Source organism: Colossoma macropomum, unplaced genomic scaffold (assembly GCF_904425465.1).
Source record: "Colossoma macropomum unplaced genomic scaffold, Colossoma_macropomum, whole genome shotgun sequence".
Classification (NCBI taxonomy): Eukaryota; Metazoa; Chordata; class Actinopteri; order Characiformes; family Serrasalmidae; genus Colossoma; species Colossoma macropomum.
The window spans coordinates 440,173-464,173 of NW_023494804.1; the positions used below are offsets into that span (position 1 = coordinate 440,173).

At 40.5% G+C, this 24,001-nt stretch overlaps 1 protein-coding gene across 1 annotated transcript; it reads left to right on the forward strand.

Annotated features, from left to right (window-relative positions):
* Positions 1-4,031: 4,031 nt before the first annotated feature.
* Positions 4,032-7,232, forward strand: LOC118825273 (collagen alpha-2(VIII) chain-like). The gene is made up of 4 exons (XM_036595883.1): positions 4,032-4,318; positions 5,431-5,481; positions 6,394-6,522; positions 6,627-7,232. The coding sequence occupies exons 1-4, from the start codon at positions 4,120-4,122 to the stop codon at positions 6,905-6,907; spliced, it is 660 nt and encodes a 219-aa protein (XP_036451776.1). The 5' UTR covers positions 4,032-4,119; the 3' UTR covers positions 6,908-7,232.
* Positions 7,233-24,001: the final 16,769 nt, after the last annotated feature.

Sequence of the window (24,001 nt, forward strand, 5' to 3'; positions counted from 1 at the left end):
CCTAAGCACACAAGTCGTTCTACTAAAGAATGGGCAAAGAAGAATAAAGTTTGTTTTCAAAAGTTTAATATTTTCAAACAAATTGCTAATGTCCTTAAAAAGCTGGCTGTAAAGAACAGATATAAAGTATAAATGGAGAGTTTCATTTCAAATGAAAGCTGTCTATGTATGGATGGACCAACACTCGAGTTCCTTGGAGATCTACTGAAGAATCTTTAGCAAAACCTCATAGATTATAAGACTGTTTACTGGAAATGGTAGGACAAATCATAATGTATAACTCCATGAGTATCTGTTTACAGACTCCTTTATGGAATAATTTCAAGAATTTTATTAGGGATGAACCATTTTATAATTCTTTTTGGTCCTGTCATGGTATAAAGACAGTAGAGGACGTGTGCGGCGATGGTGGTTTGCTGTCATTTCAGGAGCTGCAGATGCTTTTTAATGTTTCAGCTTCTTCATATTTTATTTACAAGTTTGTTCTGCACTTTGAGCCTATGGAGTTTCTTGGGGCAGCACTCTCAGCTCTCACCCCTTGCTAGACTGGATAAGGCCTTTGGACAATCTATGGGGCAGAGTATTGTTAATTTACAAAACTTTGGTAGACCACCATATAAAGCAACAACTGTGGGAGCGAGAGATTTCCTGTACTGGTCCTTCCTAGGATTGGAACACTATATGGGCTAATTTAAGTCAAAAATCTGTTTATCCATTATAAAATACACCAATCAGTCATAACATTATGACCACCTCCTTGTTTCTACGCTCATTGTCCATTTTATCAGCTCCACTTACTATATAGGTGCACTTTGTAGTTCTACAGTTACAGACTGTAGTCCATCTGTTTCTCTGCATACTTTGTTAGCCCCCTTTTACCCTGTTCTTCAGTGGTCAGGACCCCCATGGACCCTCACAGAGCAGGTACTATTTGGGTGGTGGGTCATTTTCAGCACTGCAGTAACACTGACGTGGTGGTGGTGTGTTAGTGTGTTGCGCTGGTCTGAGTGGATCAGACACAGCAGTGCTTCTGGAGTTTTTAAACACCTCAGTGTCACTGCTGGACTGAGAATAGTCCACCAACCAAAAATATCCAGCCAACAGCGTCCTGTGGGCAGCGTCCTGTGACCACTGATGAAGGACTAGAGGATGACCAACACAAACTGTGCAGCAGCAGATGAGCTATCATCTCTGACTTTACATCTACTAGGTGAACTGACAAGGTAGGAGTGTCTAACAGAGTGGACAGTGAGTGGACACAGTGTTTAAACACTCCAGCAGCACTGCTGTGTCTGATCCACTCGCACCAGCACAACACACACTAACACACCACCACCATGTCAGTGTTACTGCAGTGCCGAGAATGATCCACCACACAAACAGTACCTGCTCTGTGAGGGTCCATGGGGGTAAAATGATAAAATGGACAATGAGTGCAGAAACAACGAGGTGGTCATAATATTATGCCTGATCGGTGTAATTCACAGAGCATATGCAACACCTTACAGGAGATATCAAATGAAACAAATTTCTAGTTATACCTCTAATATTTGTAACTCTGCACCTGGTACATTTATGCATATGTTCTGGGAATCTAGCAGATATATGGACCTCTACAGTAGATATCTTATCTAAAGTACTTTATATCAGTTTTCCACTTTCGCCACATTTATGTCTTTTAAATGACTCAGCTCTTCAGTTTTCTTTGATTCAGCGAAGGATGGTGATGGCAGATTTTACAGCTAGCACTTTGGATCACCCCACAGCTTTCAGTTATGAAATTCCATATCTAGTTTTCAAAGGCAAAACAGTCAACAATAAGAAACTGGGAGAATTTTTATGACTCTATTCAAGAATTTTAGTTTTCAATTAAATCATGTAATGTTGTTTAGTTGTGTCGTTGTTTATGTATTTTCTTAGTTTTATTGTTGATTTGTGTGAATTCCTAAAAATGCATGTCACCGTCCTGCCTTTCCCCACCCCTTTACCTTTTCCCACGCTTGTTGTAAAACATAATGAAAAATACAATAAAAAGTGGATCACAAAAAAAAGAAATGGAGAGTTTTTAACAACAACAACAACAGTAATCAAAAGAAAAATGCATTTTACAGATGAGCTGGCACCGTGGGGGGGGGTGTCCTTTGAACATAACAGACTCTAGCACAAACCTCCACTCTGCCCATCACTGTTCCCCTCCACACCATCTATTTCCCACCAGGTTGTCATTCTTCAACCTTGTGTACGCCCCTCGAGAATCCGACCAAAGGCCCTAGCACTGCATCTTCAGCTCCTCTAGTGCCAGAAGCTTCACCCACGAAAATCTGTGGAACCTTCAACCTGACTGTTCACCGTGTCCATGGAGTTCCAGCCAGAGACTCTAGCACTGCATGTTCAGCTCTTCTAGTGCCAAAGCCTTCTCTCACGGAAGGCAAAACCCTCACTAGCAGGGAGCCTCAACCATCTGCCTCGACTCCACATGCTGATCTACTTGCCTTGTGACATTGATCACGGCTCCCATCACCACCAGGAAGTCTAAACAAAGCACATTGGCTTCTCATATGAGTTCATGCCAGAATTCATGTACTTTGTTAAGACCCCGGATATGAGCAGGAGCTGCTTCCTTCCTCTCATGTCACCTTGACTACTGGTAATGGAGCCAAGTTGGATGATAGTAACCTTCCAGCCGTCCAGCCTCCCTCTCGTGGTGTACCCCTAATGCCCAGCTGCAGCAGAGAGATAGTTGAACCTGTGTCAGTGAGCACGGTGAGCCATTCACTCTCAATACTGCACTCTATCCTAAGTCCATGGCGGTGGCTGCTCTTTCTGGCTGTTCGGGCAGTGTGGAGCGTTATTCTCTCAGGGGTGATCAGAGGCTGCCTTTCTCAGTGCCCATCAGTGCAGTACTGTCTGCATAATCTGCCTGTTTTAACATTTTACTCCTTGCAGAATGTCTTACTGCACCTGTAGCACAAGCTGCTGCTACGAAGACAGATGAACAATACAATAATGGCATAGATACACTAAATGGACAAAAGTATTGGGTCACCTACACAATAAATCTGCAGGAGTTTTTCTGACATCCCATTCTAAATCCATGGGCATTAATATGGAGTTGGCCCCTTTGCAGCTGTAACAGCTTCCACTCTTCTGGCAAGCTTTCTATAAGATTTTGGAGAGTGTCTGTGGGAATTTTTGGCCTTCATCCAGAAGAGTATTTGTGTTCAGTGGGGTTGAGGTCAGGGCTTCCTCAAACTGTTCCTACAAATTTGGAAGTATAGAATTGATCAAAATGTCTTGTTCTGCTGAAGCATTAAGTTTTCGCTTCACTGGAACTAAGGGTTCTAGGCCAACCCCTGAAAAACAGCCCCATATCATCATTCCTCCTTCAACAAACTTTATAGCTGGCACAGTGCAGTCAGGCAGGTAACGTTCTCCTGGCATTCACCAAACCCAGACTTGTTCATCAGACTGACAGATAGAGAAGCGTGACTCGTCACTCCAAAGGAAATGTTTCCACTGCTCCAGAGTCCAGTGGCGGCGCTTTACAGCACTCCATCCAACGCTTGGCATTGTGCTTGGTGATGTAAGGCTTGCATGGAAACTCATGCCATGAAGCCCCTGGTGCAGTTTTTGTGCTGATGTTTAGGTTTAGAACTCAGTTATTGATCAGCAGAGTGTTGGTGACGTTTATACTCTATGCTCTTCAGCGCTCGGCGACCTGCTCTGTAACTTTACGTGGTCTGACACTCCGTGGCTGAGTTGCTGTGATTCCTAAACCCTTCCACTTTTCAATAATACACTCACAGTTGATCATGGAATTTCTATAAGGAAAGTGTATAAGGAGGTGTGATGCCACACTCAGTCACAGAGTTCAGCTTCTTCTGAATTTCCTAAACACCTTTTGCAAGTGTGAAGCCACCACTACTTCTGCATTTTCTTCTCCTGAAGTGTGTGTACGTGTGTGTGTGTGTGTGTGTACGTGTGTGTGCGCACGTGTGTGTCTGGTATATCTGTGCATGTTCCACTATATAAGAATCAGATGCTGATTGCCTGTTACATGCGTCGCATTTTCAACTGAGCTCTTCCACTCTGCACACGTCTCAAATAAAATATCTCAGGATGAGGGTCAGTGTGGTTCTGCTTTGGTTCTGCTTGTCTTGTGTTCAGCTCCAGAGAGCTGATGACCAGCTCACAGTGGGGGACGAGCAGGGGGAACAGCTTGTAGTGGGGGACGAGCAGGGGGAACAGCTCATAGTGGGGGACGAGCAGACTGAGTTCACTCAAAGCCAGATTGAAGAGCTGAAGAAACAAAACACAGGTAAATCAAATGACTTGAAAGATCCCCAAACAACCTTTTTTCACAATTGTTTTGAATTGTTTTGCTTAAGACCGTAATCCTGAATGAACATCTATGAAGGTCAAACAATTCCACAAGTTTGTAAAATTGAATGAAATTTGTTTGAAAGATTCAGATAATTTTATTCTGCATTTTGTTGCTTGTTGTTCTACATTGTTTATGCTGTTTATAAAGTTTGTAATGACATAATGATCCACATACATTTGTACTATTTAAGTACATTTTCCTTTAATATTGTTTGTTATTTTTATGTTAAAGCCATAAAAAACAGTGCTGAATTAAATTTGCTGCTGCTGTGTCATTAGTTTTTAGCTTTTTACAAACAAACAAACAATAAATGAGCAAGGAAGAATTATTATTTAAAGTGTGGGATGGGGGGGTTGTCTAGGGCATACTGCACAGCTCTGCATACTGCACCCCTAAAGCTCCTCTCCTGAGACTGAAGCCAGTGGCAGCTCCCACAATATATCAAGTTTAAGACTGTTTTCTAATGTTCTTTAATTCATTATTTTGCTAAGAAATAAACAACTGAATAATATATATAAAATATACATAGATATAATTAATAATAATAATAATAATAATAATAATAATAATAATAATAATAATGTGCTGCTGGTATACATCTAGCAAAAAATATTTAATTTTTAAACCTACTCAAAATTTCAAAACTGGGCTTTGAGGTTGTTTGTTTAATTTTTCTGCTTCTGAATTGGGTTATAATTCACATGATAGATATTAAAGAGAACAGAACTGGAATAAATAACACAACTCTGTGTTTATTAAATGCCACCATTTAATTATTTATTTTCATGACCTGAAATCTTTCATCTTTGAAATGTATTTGAAATGCTAAAACAGCAAGTTATTCTCATGTATATATGTGTGTGTGTGTGTGTATATATATACATATATATATATATATATATATATATATATATATATATATATATATATATAGAGAGAGAGAGAGAGAGAGAGAGAGAGAGAGAGAGAGAGAGAGAAATTGGTCCATTTGGTGTAAAATCTGACTGTGTTGTTGGTTGGTTGGATTATTTTTGTGTGTTTCACAGTTGCGGAGGGGAGTGCGGACTCTGTGGAAGCAACAGGAGAGGAGAATTCAAGTAAGACTTAAATGTGAAAGAAATCATAAACATGTGATGTATGTAAATATAACAAACTGAGTTTGTAGTCAGGCTCCATGTGCAGAGTAGTTATACTAAGGGCAGTCCAGCTCTGCCAAAGCACAAGAGGAGCTGAACATGCATTGCTAGAGCCTTTGGTCGGATCCTCGAGGGTCGTACACAAGCAGCTCATCTACCAAGAAAGACGGCCTGGTGGGAATCCAATAGTATATCATAGGCAGGGGTCAAAAATAGGCCAGCAGGTGCTCACAGGGAAAAAGGATTAGTGAAAATCAGGGGAACAGGCAAGAGTCACACATCAAGAGTCAGACTGTGTAAAGCCAAACAAAGAAGTTTATATATGCGAAGAGGTATATATCTCCATAAACTATCAGCAGGGGGGTGTAATGATGGAGGGGTGGAGCCAGGGAGGAGCAGGAGCTGGAATGAGCCATTTCAGACTGAGCAGGTCCAAAGGAAGTCTCCTCAAAAGGAGAGGGGGGGTGGGGGTGGAAGCATAATTACTGAGTGAGGAGGATAAAAACAGGCTTAAATCTGGTGTGTGTGCTGCTGTGAGTCACATTGTAAACTAATCTTAATCTTAAATTTAGTCGATATATCTGACATTCCCATTTTGAGATGGTTGTGCACTTATTATAAGATTATTTAGCTTATTTTCAGAAATTTTTTAGGTCATTTCATTGAGTAAAATGATCTCACTATACTGGCAGATGATTTTGTTGGTGTCAAGCACATTTCTAGAAACAAGCAAAATGATCTGCCACTATAGTGAGATAATTTTACTTGATAAGATACCACTTTTTGCAGTGATCAGGTCCACACCACAATGTATATCACTCTTATGGAAAAAGATCAAATTTGCCCTGAGACTGTACATGTTTCTGTTTGCAGTCAGGCGAAAGGTGGCGTTCTCATACGCTTTAGGCCTAAATGGCAATCTTGGGCCTCACAGCACTGGCGTTATAGTGCCTTTCCGCAGAAGAATCACAGATGTTGGAAGGGCGTACAATACCGTCACAGGTAAATGCACAGTCAGTACAGAGACAGTGTCTGATGTCTGGTTTGGTTCTTCTCTCTGGTGGTGTAGAGACTCTGTACTGATCCATCTGTTTCTCCTTCTGCAGGTGTTTTCACTGCTCCACTCAGAGGAGTCTATTACTTCAGGTTTAATATACTTGGTTACAGCAGGTCACACAGGCTGGCTGTATGTTTGTACAAAAATCATCAGAAAATCTTAGACGTGACTGAATACCCAAGAGGATGGTATAAGTACGCCGTTGGTGGAGCCACTCTGCTGCTGCGGAGAGGAGATCATGTGTATGTTGCGCTCAGACGTAACAGTCAGATTCATGACAACAGTAACAACCATTGCACTTTCACTGGTTTTCTGCTGTTTCCTATGTGAAGTGTTTTTACTGGTGAGGATAAATGTTGCATTCTAAGTTCTAAGACTATATTTCACAATAAACTGCCTTTGGCTTCTGTAGCTGATACTTTTTAGAATACATATAAAATGTGACCTGCATTTTTAAAATGGAGGAGAGATTATTAAACAATAAGTAACATATTAAGTGCCAGAAATCATTGAACAGGGCAAAAACAACCACTATAAGTACATCAGAATACAGAACAACTATGTAGCTTGATGCTTTCTTCTTTACTTGAAATATATTAATACTTTCTTTGCTTTAAGTTCCTCACCATTCCTTGCCATTTTCAGCATCGCAAAAAATGTGGTAAAAATGCTTTATAGATATAAAGAATCATTTTGTACTGCACAAGTGTGTTGTGTTTATTTCCTAAAGTGATGTTTATCATTGAAAGCAAGTGGCACTAAGGACTTTCAGAGAGATCATGTGATCAAAATGTGTGTGTAGTAATTTCAGAGGAAGCTGAACTGAACATACAAGGACATTTTACCCCTTTAATTCATTTGGTATAGTGTAGTTGGTAATATTACTGCCATTCTCATAGCAGACTGGGGTTTGATTCTCTGTCAGAGCAAGCACACCATGCTATACCAATAAGAGGGAGATGTAGTTAATGTACACGTGCTCACTAGAAAAAGACTGAAGAATCAGGATGCATCTTAATTATCATGAAAACACATATCGCTGTTGTTGATATTTCCAAAATGGTATTTTCACAGGAGAAGTAAAATACTTATTTATTTTCAATGTAAGTCAATGGAACCAGACTTTGTTCTAAGTCATTTTGGCCCATTTCTTTAGGTTCATTTATCATGAAACAATGTAAAAGGCAACAGGCACCTTCAAATTATGTCAAAAACTCAAAAATGACAAAAATGGGGATACAACGTTTTGTTCCGACATCAAGCGTAGACAATTAGTAACAGTGTCAATAAATAATCACAGAATATCACTTATTAAAGCAGCTGAGAACATAAGCAACTGAAAGGCTTTTGATCCTGACCCTCATTCATTCATTCATCTTCTTAAACCACTTGATCCAGCTAGGGTCACGATAAAAATAGAGAAAACAGGTCCCAGATGACAGAGAGTCCTCCTGTAACTTCCTCCAGCTTGTTCTGGGGATCCTGAGCTGCTCCAAGGCCAACTCGGAGATATAATCCCTCCAGCAAGTCCTACGATGACCTCTCTTCCCAGTCAGCCATACTTAGTAAACCAAAGGCAGGTGGCCAGGGGGGCATCCCAATCAGATGTCCGAATCACCTCAACGGTCTCCTCTCAATCTGGAGGAGTAGTGGCTCTACTTTAAGCTCCTCCTGGAAGACTGAGCTCCTCACCCCATCAAGTGGACTGTGGCCTTGATAAGCTAGTTTAATGTAGAATACTGTGTCACCTCCTACAATGGCATACACACACTTTAACTGTGAACTCCCGTTTGGTGTGTAGTGACAGAAATGATCATTAACATAAACACAGATTCTGTTTATCCATCATAAAGGAGATAAACTACTGGATTTGTTTTTGTTCCAGATCTTCCTGTTACCTGCCATATCTAGCACTACTTATCTTTCCAGGACACAAGTTGTGCTCTGCATATGCATTATCATTGGTTCAATTTGTCATTTGTTCATGCATAACCCAAAAATTTAATGTGTTTAATCATTTCCCTGATCATTATCTGGGTGCATCTTTGAGGTTTGCACAAGTGTTGCCGGCTTTTTCCAGCCATTATTAATGTTATAATACAGATGCCTGGTGTTCACATATACAATTACAGGTAGCATTTTACCCAAAACATGTAACATTACAACAAGAAAACATCCTTGTTCGGTTTTATGAAAATGCCGAAGATTAACAGTTTAAGCAATTTAAAATGGGACTCAGTGACACAAGACTGGTCATGCTAATGGTGTAAGGAGATGCTTAGGACAAGTCCTGCCTAGAAGACTCCAATGCTGTCACTCATTCATTACTCAGACCAATCACTGATTGCCACCTGTCTTTACAATGACTCAGCTTGCCTTGTTCAGCTGTTTTCAGGTGACGACATGTCGACGTTCCATCATTTTGATACACGTAGCAGCTACGTCTCCGAGAGAGATTGCTGATATTCAAGTTTCTGATTCCGGCAGTGAGCTTGTTCCTCCGTCTCTGATGACTTCTTATGCATTGCAGTGCTCACATCCACAGCTGTGAGTCTTTATGGTCTTCTTGGCCTTCCAAGAAGACTTCGGGGCTTTTGGGTGATCATGGCATTCCGGCTGCTAATTCTCTGAGCTGCCCCTCCATTCCTCCTGCAGACTTGCTCCTGCTTCTCCCGCAGCATCAGCTCAGCCAACAAAGGTTGGGAGGAAGTGTTTGGCAAAGTTGTCCTCTCCTCACTCAGCGAAAAGTTCCTGTAAGCACCCTGCTTTCTCTGTAGCCAGTCTCCTAGGATCCAGCTGCCCTGGATCTCCAACTGCCATAAGTCATCCAGAGTCTCACAGACTCTGCCTTAAATTCAGCCAGTTTGCCATTAAAAAGACAGTAAGACTCTTCCCCTTGGCATGCTGTGCTGATCCATGATGCCCTGCTGTTCCTGCCCTGCCTGCTTCAGCCTCTTCACTGCTCTACCTCCGCAAGGCTTGGGTAGGCCTCTCATTCCTCTTGTGGTCACTACTGCCTCTGCTTGCATCATGTCCAATATTCTTCAGGGTAAGAACTTTAATTAGGCCTCCTTGCTCGTCCATCCATCTTTTGTTTTTTCTTAAAATGTCTAATCCTATGCTGCAGCACAATCTCTCCTTTGGGGAGTCCGTTGTCACATTTGACATTTATAGGGATTTTTTGTGTCAAGTCTACCCCGAACATTGGGAGGAATCTTTTATCATAAATCATTTTTGGCCAAGTCTATCTAGCTGTTACACCTCCCTCCAGTCCCACAGACACTACCTCCCAGCCTCTGGAATCCATCTCCCAGAACACTTTGCCTGATCACATGACCTCTGATCTCCCTCACATGACTCTCCACAGGTCTGCTTCACCTGACTACTGATTCACCTCACCTGTTCCTTGTTTCTTGTGATCTGTTAGTTTAGTATATAAGCCCAGGCTTTAGCATAGATATTTGTGAAGTGTAGTCTTTGTTTACAGAGCTTTACTGAGCCTTCTAGTCTGTTTGTTTCACCATTCATGTGTGCTTGTCTTCTAATTGAATATTACCTTTCTGCTGGTTAAGTTGAGACTTGCTCTAGCTTAGACTCTGTTAGTTACAAGGCTGTCTTGTAGAACCTTGTGCTTAATTGTAATTACTAGTTTCAGGAGTAGTTTGACTTCAACCTGCCATTGGACAAACTGTAGTCATCCTGCCTGTTACCACTGCTATCATACTTCGACCTCACCCTCAACCAGACTCCTCCAATGCACAGAGCAGGCAACGCTTTGGACCTGATATTCACCAGACCTACCTCCGCACTGGATGTCACAGTAACTCCCCTTCACCGCTCTGATCACCACTTCCTATCTTTCTCACACTTCCTACCTGCTGTCCATTCCACCCCTTCACGCTCCTCCTCTCGACGCAACCTGCACTCCACTCCTTCCTCCTCTTTCACTTCAACTATCCTGACCACTCTTCCCCATCCTGATTCATTTTCTTCTCTCACTGGACACAGCTACAGATGCTTTCCTTTCTTCACTCTCATCTGCAATTAACTTTGTGTCCTCTCTCCTCCAGGCCAGCAAGATGTTCCCCACCTGCTCCCTGGCTGACAGGTGTCCTGCGCAGCAACCGGCAAGAAGTTCTCACTCGAAGTTACTGCTGCAAAGTCATCTTTCTACAGAGGGGAAACTGGAAGCATCAGCATCTGATCCACGCAAGCTCTTCAGCATTTTCTCCTCTCTCCTCAACCCTCCTCCTCCCCCTCCACTCTCTTCTCTCACCCCTGAGGATTTTGTCCCCTTCTTTGAGGAGAAGGTTGATAGAATCTGCCAGTCTTTTCCCTCTGTCTCCACTCCTTCCACTAGACCTCCTCTCATTCTCAATCCCTTAAACTGTATCTTCTCTTTCCACAGATGCTGTCCTTCAACTGATCAAATCCAGTAACCCAACCACCTGCCCACTGGATCCCATTCCATCCGCATTGTTCGTCAATCTCCAAGGATCTACTGTCCTTCATCACTTTTCTCATTAACAAGTCCTTGTCATCAGGTGAAGTTCCATCAACTTTGAAGACTGCAAGAAGCCCATGCTTGACAGCTCTGTCAACAACTACAGACCGGTATCACTCCTTTCTTTCCTTTCAAAAATTCTTGAATGTGCAGTCTATAATCAACTGTCTTTCTCACACAGAACCAGCCCCAGGACCCCATCCAGTCTGGCTTCAAACCAGCGCACTCAACAGAAACTGCTCTTATAGCAGTGACTGAGAAGCTCCAGTCAGCAAGATCAGCCTGTCTGTCATCTGTCCTGATTCTTCTTGACCTCTCAGCAGCTTTTGACACGGTCAACCACACAATCCTTCTGGACGTCCTCACCAACCTTGGAATCACTGGTTCTGTGTGGAAGTGGTTCAAGTCCTATCTGGAGGATCACTCATCAGGTAACATGGAAAGGGTCCACATCCTCTCCATGCAGGCTCTCCACTGGTGTCCCACAAGGCTCTGTGCTAGGTCCTCTTCTCTTTTTCTCTTTACACTAGCTCTCTTGGCAATGTAATCATCTCATGGCTTCTCTCATCACTGTTATGCTGATGACACTCAACTAATGCTTTCTTTCTCACCCTCTGACACACAGGTTTCCAGTCGGATCTCGGCATGTCTGTCTGACATCTCTTCATGGATGGCAGCTCACCACTTGAAGCTCAGTCCTAGCAAGACTGAGCTGCTATTCATCCCTGCAACTACAGGTCCTCATGATCTTGCCATCTCATTCGAGAACTCTCTGATTGTCCCGTCTGTAGAGGCAAGAAGTCTTGGTGTGGTTCTGGATGGCCAGTTATCGTTCTCGACTCACATCGCGAACCTAACTCAGTCATGCAGATTTCTCCTGTACAACATCCAGAGGATCCGACCCTTTCTCACTTGAGGCCACCCAGGTGCTAGTGCAGTCTCGTCATCTCAAGGCTTGACTACTGCAACTCGCTCTTGGCTGATTTTCCAGTGCAGCTTTGGAGGGTAGAGTGGTCTCTGCTGAAGTGGGTGCGGAAGCACTGAGAGAGGAGAATGCAAATAAGTCTTACATGTGAGAGAGAAATCATTTATCAAAGGCTTTATTAATAAAAAAAGGTAAGCAACATGCAAAATTCAACACACCAAAACAGTATCAAAAATGACAGACCAAAGTCAAAAGTCAAAGGTGGTGTTCTCATTCACTCCAGGCTTAAAAGGCCACCTGGGGCCTCTCAATGTGGACACCATACTGATTTTCAGCAAAGAGATCACAAACATTGGAGATGCGTTCAGTCCAATAACAGGTAAACTCTCCACTCAGGAGTCTATTACTTCAGGTTTAATGTACTTGGTTCCAGCAGGTCACACATGCTGGCTGTATGTTTGTACAAAAATGAGAATTTTAGACGTGACTGAATTCCCGAAAGGATCATATGAGTATGCCGCTGGTGGAGCCACTCTGCTGCTGCAGAAAGGAGATCATGTGTATTTATAATAGTGACAACTCATTGGTGATTTCCACTACAAAATGATGGTGCAATACTGCCCCCTTCTGGTTCCATTTCCATTCTTTTCTGCAAATCTGCAGAATCTTTTAGCTTCTCAAAACAAGTGGTAAGTATCCAAATGGAAGTAGAGACCACTTGCCAAGATCTTAGTGTTTAGCTTTTCTAATCTATAAAAACAGGACATCATATCCTTTTACATGTACAGTAACGTCACTCTTAATGACTTCTGATCAGACTGATATTAGTGAAACATGAATTTTGGAAGCACTGTGTGAAATACCCACAATTCTGTCCTTTAAAGCACAAAATATACTGAACAGTTGAAGAAATTATTATTATTATTATTATTATTATTATTCTCAAAAACAGCTGTTCACTCAAATTTAAAAAACTGATACATTTGAAAACACCTTTTTTAAATCCAACACCTCATTGGCTGCAAGCAGAGCAAAGGGGTCACCAAGACACTGCTCTGTTCTAAAGTGAAGATTTCTAATTACCATGTGCTAAGAAGGTGTTAATTTCTAGTGATTTGACTTTATTTGAACATCAACTGTGCTTATTTACAGTTTCTAGTTGTGTTGTAGCATCTAGACCAGTCTTGAGATGGTAAATGAATGATCTCATTCATTAAGATAAACTGGTAATTTGGTCTTGAGACCAGCTGAGTTTGACGCCTCCATTTGACGTAACCAGAAGCTGAAGTTTTTGTTCATTTATGAATATCAACAACACCTAGGTTCCAAGGTTTAAATTGACTTCTATGGGTGGTCAGTCATTTAATGTAGTAGCTCCCAAATTATGGAATACCCACCCCAGTCTATTCAGAATGCAACCTCTCTATCTTCATTTAACTCTGTGTTACAGACTTACTTGTTTCACTGTATTATCATTTACCTTGAATGTTTACCTGTATTGTCCTCTTGTTTAATGTGTTGATGTTCTTTGATTGTAAAGCATCCTTGAGCACGCTATATAAATAAAAGTGATCAAGAAATAAAGTGATATTGGGTTAAGAATTGTCCAACGCATCATTAAAAACTAAAACAATAGTGGTGATCCGTCAACTATGTGGAAGACACGTCGTCAGAAAAAAATCTTGAATGACCACAATCAGAGTTGTTTGGAAATAATGTTGTTTAAACACCTGGTCAAATCGTACAAAATCGACAGTAGAACTCACTGCAATGTTTCGAAGTGAAAATAAAAACTTTCCCACATGCACATTGATAAACGCAAACCACTTGTTTTTGTTGGGGAGCATAAAGATTGGAGCATTGGAACAAGGTCATGTGATCTGATGAGTCCAGCCTTATCATGGGCGTGTCAGGGTAAGACTGGAAACACATGAATCAATGCACTCATCATGTATAGTGCCCACTGTACAAGCCTCTGGAGGCAGTGCTATGATCTGGGGTTGCTTAAATTGGTCAGGTCTAGGCTCACCAACATTATGTGGCAATAAAAAGAAGTCAGCTGACTTCCTGAATGTACTGAATGACCAGGTTATCCCATCAATGGATTATTTCTTCCTTGAGTGCTCAGGCATATTTCACAATAGACCTTATGGAGTGGGTCGACTCTCCCGTCATCAATGCAAGATCTCAGAGTTAAAGGTGGTCCAACAAAATATAAGAGTGTGTGGCTTTTTTTGGCCAGGCAGTGTTTCGTATTTAAGCCGGGGTTACGACTTTTACCCCGATTTTAGCCCCGATTCTCAGTCTGGTTGAGTCTGTCCAAATTGGCTGTAGACTGCAGATTTTTTGGTCAGTCTGAGTCAAGAGTTGGAGAGAGACGTGAGTAGTGTGTGAGGGCCTCAGCCTCCCGATGGTGTTTCAGACCAGTCGGAGTTTATTGAACATGTTTGATTTTTGGTGTCAAGTTGCTCAAGTGGACAGATGGCGAGGCCTCATATGTGTGATGTAGCGTCACTTAAATGGCCAGCCCAGTAAAACCACTTAGCAGTGATGTAGCATCACTCAAGCCGTCGGTCCAGGCAGCCTGATCGCTCTGGTGTAGTGTCGCTAAAGCAGCCACTCCAGACAGCCACAGAGCTGCAGTGTTGCATCACTCAAGTGGCCAGTCTAGGCAGCCTCATAGCTTCAGTGTTGCATTGATCAAGCAACCAGCACCTATTTTATTAGAATGTTTATATATTTGTGGCATGCGCCCGCCCCCCGGGCCCCGACGATGACGGCCGCGAGAGTCGGCAGGAAGGCGGGGCCCGAACACCCAGCGGCGACGAACCTCGGCCAGGGCGGCAGGAAGAGAGCCGCGAGTGTGGAGGGGGCGGAGCGAAAAGCCCGAGCTCGTCAGAGTGGCGCGAGTGACGGCGGGAGGAGGAAGACGACGACGGTGCCGGTAACGAGAGGCACCAGGGGAAGGAGCGAGTCCGGAGCTCCGCCGCCTGGGCCCCGCCCCCTGTTACGCAGCGAGGCCGCGCCACTACACCTCACCTTCGACCCGGGCGGCTGAGCCGCCAGCTGGGGGCGGTGACGAGGAGGCGGAGCAGCGAGCTCTCGTTCCCTCTCGGCTCAGGTGCTCGCGCTGCCTTAATGAGAGCCAGCTGATGCTGATCTGGCGGGCAGCGTGAGCGCCTTTTAAAAGAGCTGAGAGGGAAGAGAGAGAGAGAGAGAGAGGGGGACACGTAGCAGCAACAAGAGACTGAGGAGCTGGAAAGCTCCTTATTGAGGATAAAGGGACTGAAGCCACTGAAGAGTGGCCAGCTTAGGTTCTTTGTATTGTTCGGTTTGTCTGTTTTGGTGTTTTATTTGAGTAATTAAAGAGATGGCTGCTGCAACCCGAAACCCTGCCTCCAGCGTCCTCCTTGAGCCCGGGGTAGCACATGCCGTGCTACAATATTATATACATTTATGCAATGATTTGTAGAGATGCATCAAGAAAAATCAAACTAATCAATATATTTAACATAGTAATACATGGAAAAGTTAGTTTAAACGTAGCTCACTGTGTCACTGTGGCAGGCAAACACTTTCACTTTCATTTCCTGTTTGGAGTGCAGTGACGAAAATGGTAATTAAAACAAGACAGACTCTGTTTATCACTCATAAATGAGACGAATCACAGGATTGTGACATTGGATTTTTTTTTTTTTTATTTTCATTTCAGGTCTTCCTCTGACCCATCAACCTGCCACATCTAGCACTAATTGTCTTTCCAGGACTTTGTTATTCACATATTCTGCTCTACATATGCATTATTATTGGTTTAATTCATCAGCTGGATGAGTTTATGCACCAACATTTCAGCGTGTTTAATCAGTTCCCTAATCTTTATCTTGGTGCATCCCTATGTAAGTCTTGCTGGCTCTTTCCAACTATAATTAATGTTACTATGCTGACATCTAGTGTTCAAATATACAATCACAGGTAACAATTTACCAAAACATGTGGCAATACAGGAAAAGCATACACTCATTTTTTTTTTTTTTAATGTATTTATTTATCTTTATTTTATAAAGATGCAGAAGGTGTAATAATGTATTTATGCAACCCAAATTGGGTGACACAATACTGATCACTGCTAAGGAGATATTTTAATTACACAAATTTTATTTATGGCCAAACCAGCTTCAAGTAAAGTAGATTGTTCACACATACATACAAGCCCACAGTGCACTTCACCACATATCTGGTTATGATTTTCCCCTGTTTTTATCTAAAAAGACAGGGCCGACACATTTTGGAAAGGTTGAACACAACAAGAAATTATTTTGCAAGTTTTATTAAATTTGTTCAACAATATTGTTTCACATTATTCTGAATTTCTGTTGTTTCACAATTTTTTAAATTTTTCAGATGGATTAATATTGTTGCAGTCTAAGATTTTTTCTCTTAATATTGTCTAACTTATATATAATAATAGACTGTTAATCAGTGAGAGCCAATTGGAAAAACTGACGCAAGACAATCCAGACAGAGGACAAAGTGAATTAAATGTGCTGCTGTGTCAGTCTGCACTGTGGATTCCCACAAAATCAGATCTGCAAATAGTTTTTAGTTACAATCATTCTTGTTCTCAACCACCAAATGCTGAGTTTAACTGTTTGCTGAACTGTAAATTCCCTCATTTGCAAATTCTATATTTTAACATGATTTGAATATAATCATACAGTAACATGCAAATCAAAATCATATGATTAGCTGATTTTCTGAAAAGTTAACACAAATTGAAAACACAGCTCTGCACATTTTGATACACAATTATGGTTTATTAGCTGAATGTAACATATGTAAAACCAAATGTGTCCTGTTCCAAACCTATGGCACATTTTATTGTGCAGGAAAAATGTCATTCAATTTCTTTCCTGTGGAGGATGTTTACTTAGAAAATGATCAACTTCATCTTGAATTGAAAAAGATACGTCTTATTAACATATTAAACAAATACTGATGTGCAATTTACATCATCTGCAAAGATTTAATCATTTATGGTACTGTACAAAAGACCGAGAGCTATTTTAATTTTCTTTCTTTTTTTTTATTTCCAGAGCAAATGTCCTTTTTTTTCAGGAAAAAAGCAGAAAGCACATCTAACAGACATGTACACAGAAGCCTCATTGACTAAATCGAATATCAGATGACATCAGTGTTCAGTGAGTCGCTCTTTCCCTTCATTCTAGCTGCCATTCTTTTCAGGAGACTCACTTTTAGTTTCTCAAAGAATCTGCAGACACACCTCCAAAGTTCAGTCTTAGAAGCTGGTTGTACTTTATACTCTTTCAAAGGACTCGCAATCCACACATTCATCCCCCGATGGAAGGGGTCCAAAGCACTATACCTGATGCAAAAGCATATAAAGCATGACTGACATTATAAATGTTCTTCCACACTTTGCATGCAATTACACATTTTCACCAGAGAGGTCTCCAAATCCACAAAATGTGTGCAAAATGCTGAAAGTTTATTGTTGTTGTGATAAAGTATGTCACAATCTGCTTTTTTGACCACATCGGCTGATGGTGCAATGTTGAGGGAGGCGAGGGGGGTAAGATGCAAGTGTGAGTCTGGGTTTTTCATTGTAATCCTTGAAGAAAATGAAAGAAATCCACAAGAGTAACTAAGAACGAGACCAAAAAAAGCACAAGAAATAAGATGTTTAAGCTAAAAGAAAACAAAAGACTAAGAAGATACAACCACAAACACTAAGCAAGGCCTGGAAACAACAACGCAAAGGCAAGACAAAAGTAAAGTAACCATTTTGGAGATACTTACTTTGCTTTGGACAGTGATGAAATGAAGCAGCTTACTGACTTTAATTTCTGGATCATGTTTATACTGGAGATGAGAGAGCTGATCAAAATGGAGGTGGAGAGATCATACCAAAATTAATGTGGTTCCTGAACGTCAGTTAATTTTTGTTGACCTTTGTGTTTATATGAAGTTTTATAGACTATAAAGGTTAATGTGCCATATTCTTTGTTTAATCTTGTGAAAATGTATTTTGCATTTCCAATCTTTTATTTCTCACCACAGGTTTTGTAAGCGGCCTTTGGGGCTTAAGTCCTGCATGTCGCTGCTGTCAGAACAAAACCTTATATCTCCAAAATGGTAACTTTACTGGAGACCTACTTTACTTTTCATGTAAGTCAATGGAACCAGATGTTTTTCCTAGTCATTTGGGCTGTTTATTTTGGTCCATTATTTATTTATTTATTTTGGCCCAGAGTTCTTAATGCAATGTTTTTTTTTTAAACCAGCATTTATTAAAATTGCATTACATAACAGCAACCCAAGTAGTCGAGTCCTCACCCTTTCCAATGATGTATACATGAAACATTTCCGTGGGATGCATGTGACTAACTCCTGAATCTATTGGTTTAAATTATAACCTATATTTGGCACGAAGAGTCCACATGATGCTTATCTTCAAAGCTCCAATTTCTAAACATAGACAGTGGAGAAAATGCATCCCATCTTCAGCTGAACATCTCCAATTGGCTCCTTTCCAAATAAGCCTGATCATATTTGAGGTAGACAAATTGGATACTCTTTATTTGGAGTGGGTCCTTTGTAGATGATCAACAAACTCTTAACTGAGTATCAGTAACACATCAACAACACACCAGTGAAGTAGCAGCAGTGAAGCATCTGAATACACTGAAGTAAATATCTTGTAGATGTTCTGTTGATACATTACTTACATTAAGTAGATGTGTTGTTAATATGTTGCTTGCAAAACCCAACTTTACCAACATTACCCACAACCTAACATTCACCCTGGCCCTAATCCTAAACTTAACCTCAACCCAAAAGCTAATACTAATCCTAACTCTGGCCCTAATCCTAACCCTAAACTTAACCTCAACCCAAAACCTACTCTTAGCCCTAACCCTGGGCTGGGATTAGGTTAACAGGTTATTAATCATCTACAAATGACCACTCCAAATACAGTATTAACATATAACTCTATGGGTGGCTGAGGATAAACCCCAGAAGATTTTAGATAGCAGGGTTTCTTATGGGAGAACCAAGATGCATGGCCAACTGAGAGCAATTTTAAAAATATATATCCGATTCACTTTTCTTGAATAAGATTGACCTGATTATAGAATTCAAAACATTTATTAAATGATAATGTGTGCAGGGGTCCTTTTGGGATATGTTGCCTTGAGGCAACATTGTGCGACAATTGGACGAAATGATATAGATCCATGTTCCCTCAAGTGGTGAGAACTGGCTTGTGAGTGGCTAAATCCACCCCACTGTTGCACAATGTTGTTTCTAGGCAAGAAAACTATTTCTGCAATTTCACATAACTGAAAAATGATACTGAATGTTAAAAAGAGGTTTGAAAGTGCCCTCTAAGAGATAGTATGACCAAAAACGTGCTTTTTTACTGACTCAGTCAAACTCTGCCCTTTATTGTTAACCCTGTCAGTGTCCTTAAATATGTATAATGCTATTGTAAAGCGAGGAGAATGTTTGTTGCTCTGAGGCAACATTGTGCAATAAAGGGTTAATGGACCTTCAGACAGCTGATAAGACCCAAATGTATCATAAACTATAAAAGTGCATGAAAGATTTCACTGATGGCCCAGAAAGACGTTTACACAGTCCACAGTTTCAGCATCTACCACTCTGCCCCTTCTTTATATTGCAATTTCACACTTCAACAAACGATGTGTGAAACCATGCATCAGCTTCTGTACAGAAGGTGTTAGCAGTGTCAGATAATGCTTCACCAACACAAGTTGAGAGTTTGTCTATCATTGCTGACTCTCATTACAGATGATGGAAGTTTAAATAAAACTTTGGGCCCACTGTAACCACCATAGAACTACATTTAAATGTCAATTCCAGAGAGAAAACCATAAAGAGGTCATTATTTTTACAATAGGAACTGGAGTTTTTGTTTTTGACTTGTAATTACAACAATCATAAAGAACCACACAGTTCTGCTAAGAATGTAGACATGGTTTCATTGTATACAGTGGTGCTTGGAAGTTTGTGAACCATTTAGAATTTTCTACATTTCTGCAGGTATTTGACCTAAAACTTTATCAGATCCTAAACGTAGATAAAGAGAATCAAATTAAACAAATGAGGCAAAATAGTATTAAACATATGTTCTTAGTTTACTTTATGTTTGGAGAAAGGAAAGCACTGCATTCCAGCATGAAAATCTATCCTATCTGTGAAACATGGTGGTAGTAGTATCATAGTTTGCTGCATCTGGGCCTGGACAGCTTGCCATCACTATTGTACCAGCAAATTCTAAAGGAAAATGTCAGGACAGCTGACTATGAGCTGAAACTCAAATTGTGGGTCATGCACGTAAAATGATAGAGCAGGGTAATTTCCAAAACCTACTCTTAGCCCTAACCCTGGGCTGGGATTAGGTTAACAGATTAATAATCATCTACAAATGACCACTCCAAATACAGTATTAACATATAACTGTATGGGTAGCTGAGGATAAACCCCAGAAGATTTTAGATAGCAGGGTTTCTTATGGGAGAACCAAGATGCATGGCCAACTAAGATAGTGTGGGACAATTCTATTATTTAGGATGTTATAATGGCAAATGATTATGCAAATATTCACACTTTGGAAGAGTTTTGGGGGCAACAGAGCTAGAATACGAGTGAAGAGGAACTACCTGATAGTGTCTAGGCTTAAATCTGCCTGGCACACATTATAAGAGCAATTTAAAATTTTATATATATATATGATTCACTTTTCTTGCATAAAATTATAAAATTGACCTAATTATAGAATTCAAAACATTTATTAAAAAATAATGTGTGCAGGGGTCCTTTTGGGATATGTTGCCTTGAGGCAACATTGTGCGACAATTGGACGAAATGATATAGATCCATGTTCCCTCAAGTGGTCAGAACTGGCATGTGACTGGCTAAATCCATCCCACTGTTGCACAATGTTGCTTCTAGGCAAGAAAAATATTTCTGCAATTTCACATAACTGAGAAATGATACTTAATGTTAAACAGAGGTTTGAAAGTGCCCTCTAAGAGACAGTATGACCAAAAATGTGCTTTTTTACTGACTCACTCAAACTCTGCCCTTTATTGTTAACCCTTTCAGTGTCCTTAAATATGTATAATGCTATTGTAAAGCGAGGAGAACGTTTGTTGCCCTTAGGCATCATTTCAGCATCTACCACACTGCCCCTTCATTTTTATAGCAATTTCACACTTCAACAAACGATGTGTGAAACCATGCATCAGCTTCTGTACAGAAGGTGTTAGCAGTGTCAGATAATGCTTCACTAACACAAGTTCAGAGTTTGTCTATCATTGCTGACCATTTGACCTTGCCAACACTGTTATACCAGCAAATTCTAAAGGGCAATGTCAGGACAGCTGACTGTGAGCTGAAACTCAAATTGTGGGTCATGCACCAAGCCGATGTGCAGGACTAATCAACAGTTACCGTAAACATTTAGTTGCAGTTATTGCTGCACAAGTGGGTCACACCAGATACTGAAAACAAAGGTTCACATACTTTTGCCACTCACAGATACACTATACTGCATATATATGCAGACTGCTTCTACAAACATTAGTGAAAGAATGAGTCGCTCTCAGGAGCTCAGTGAATTCCAGCGTGGTACCGTGATAGGAGTTGAAGCTGATATAGCTGCAAAGGGTGGGCCGACATCATATTAAACCCTATGGATTGAGAATGGGATGTCACTCAATTTCATTTGTGTGTGAAGGCAGACAAGCAAATACCTTTGGCAATACAGTGAATGTAATATTGGATCATTTCATTTTCAACAACAATTAAATGACCAGGTCTAATATTTTTGTAGCATCTTTTTAATTTGGTTCTTTTGATTTACTATTAGGACGTGTGTGAAAATCTGATGAAGCTTTAGGTCAAATTTATGCTGAAATATAGAAAAAGGGTTCAGAAGCTTTCTAGCACCACTGTGCATAGTATTATAAGTGAAAGCCTCATATCGTCTATCTGGAACATAAGTATACCAAATTTTATCAATGCTAGATTTATTTTGTCTACATATAAACAATGCTTATTGTTCTATTTTGTAGTATGAATTATTTATATGCCTCCCAGAAAGTGAAGGTATCAAGGTGGCTCTTATTTAAGAGAAAATTTAAATAATGCTCCTTTGGCAAAATTAAGAACTCCATTAACACAATTACTGTCTACTTGATCATTTTTTAAAATCCATGACAAAAATCAAATACTACGACCTGCTAACTTTATTTATTATTACTCAATTTATGAATAGTTATTGTTTGTGTAACAATTACTTTCAACATCAAAAATCCATTCTTGAGCAGGAAAATATTCAGTTTTTTTGTTTGCATTACCAGGATTGCTACTGCATATGACAAATGGAGGGTCCCAACATGCTAACAATGGGGGCACTAAATTAGGTTAATTAGGTGCTTAGACATGTTAAGGGTTTAAGTTGGAATGTATGCCTTCGTAAGACACCGTCAGGAGTGTTAAGGAAAGTAACAAGTGATATAAAGATGACTCTGAACAGTATTTCCACTTAGACGTGTATGGGAGGGTAGTTTACAGATCATAATCATAAAACAAATTTCAATAGTTGCCTAACTCAGCTCCTTCACTTGCAGCATATGCACTGCGATCTGAGTGTTTCCATATATGGTGTACAGAGTAACTCAGACTCTTATTGTCTCAGTTCCTCATAAATAACCCTGTACAACCTTCTGCTACATTTGCTGAACCTAATACTGATCTCACTTGCCTTTGCTTTTTACATCAGGCATTCCATTTTAACCATGTAGGGGAATTTACATTGCCATGGTTTCAGTCACCATTTGATTCCTTTTTTCAAATTTGGGTAATGACCATTATGTAAAAAGCTGTAGGAAATAATTGGGTAGTTTTAATATTTTCAATCAAATTGCCAGTGTGCAGTGGCTGTAAAGAACAGATATAAAGAACATTGCTGCCAGTCTGCTGTTTGCTAAAGATCACATGGACAAGCCAGAAGGCTATTGGAACAATGTTTTCTGGACAGATGATGTATAGATCATTGATTTAATGAGAAATGTTATGTTTGGAGAAAGGAAAACACTGCATTCCAGCATAAAACCTTATACCATCTATACATGGTGGTGGTAGTATAATGGTTGGGGCCAGTTTTGCTGCCTCTGGGCCAGGATGGCTTGCCGTCCCTGGTGCAACAATGAACTCTGAAAAATACCAGCAAAGTTCCTTGGAGATATATTGAAGAATCTTTAGCAAAATCTCATAGATTACAAGACTGATTGTTTACTGGAAATGGTAGGACAAATCATAACGTCTAACTCCCTGAGGATCTGGAGAAAAGTGGAGAGGTTTCTGGGTGTTCCACACCAAATCTGTTTACTCCTCTGTGGAATAATTTCAAGATTTTTATTAGGGATAAACATCCTGTAATTCTTTTTGGTCCTCTCATGGTATAAATACAGTAGAGGACGTGTGCGGTGATCGTGGTTTGCTGTCATTTCAGGAGCTTCAGATGCTTTTTAATCTTTCAGCTTCTTTATATTTTGTTTATTTACAACTTTGTTCTGCACTTTGTGCCTATGGAGTTTCCTGGGGCAGCACTCTCAAACTTCCACCCCTTGCTAGACTGGATAAGGCTTTGGACAATCTATGGGGCAGAGTATTGTTTATTTACAAAACTTTGGTAGACCACCATATAAAGCAACAACTGTGGGAGCGAGAGATTTCCTGTACTGGACCTTCTAAGGATTGGAACACTATATGGGCTAATTTAAGTCAAAGATCTGTTTATCCATTATAAAATACACCAATCAGGCATGTTTCTACGCTCATTGTCCATTTTATCAGCTCCACTTACTATATAGGTGCACTTTGTAGTTCTACAGTTACAGACTGTAGTCCATCTGTTTCTCTGTATACTTTGTTAGCCCCCTTT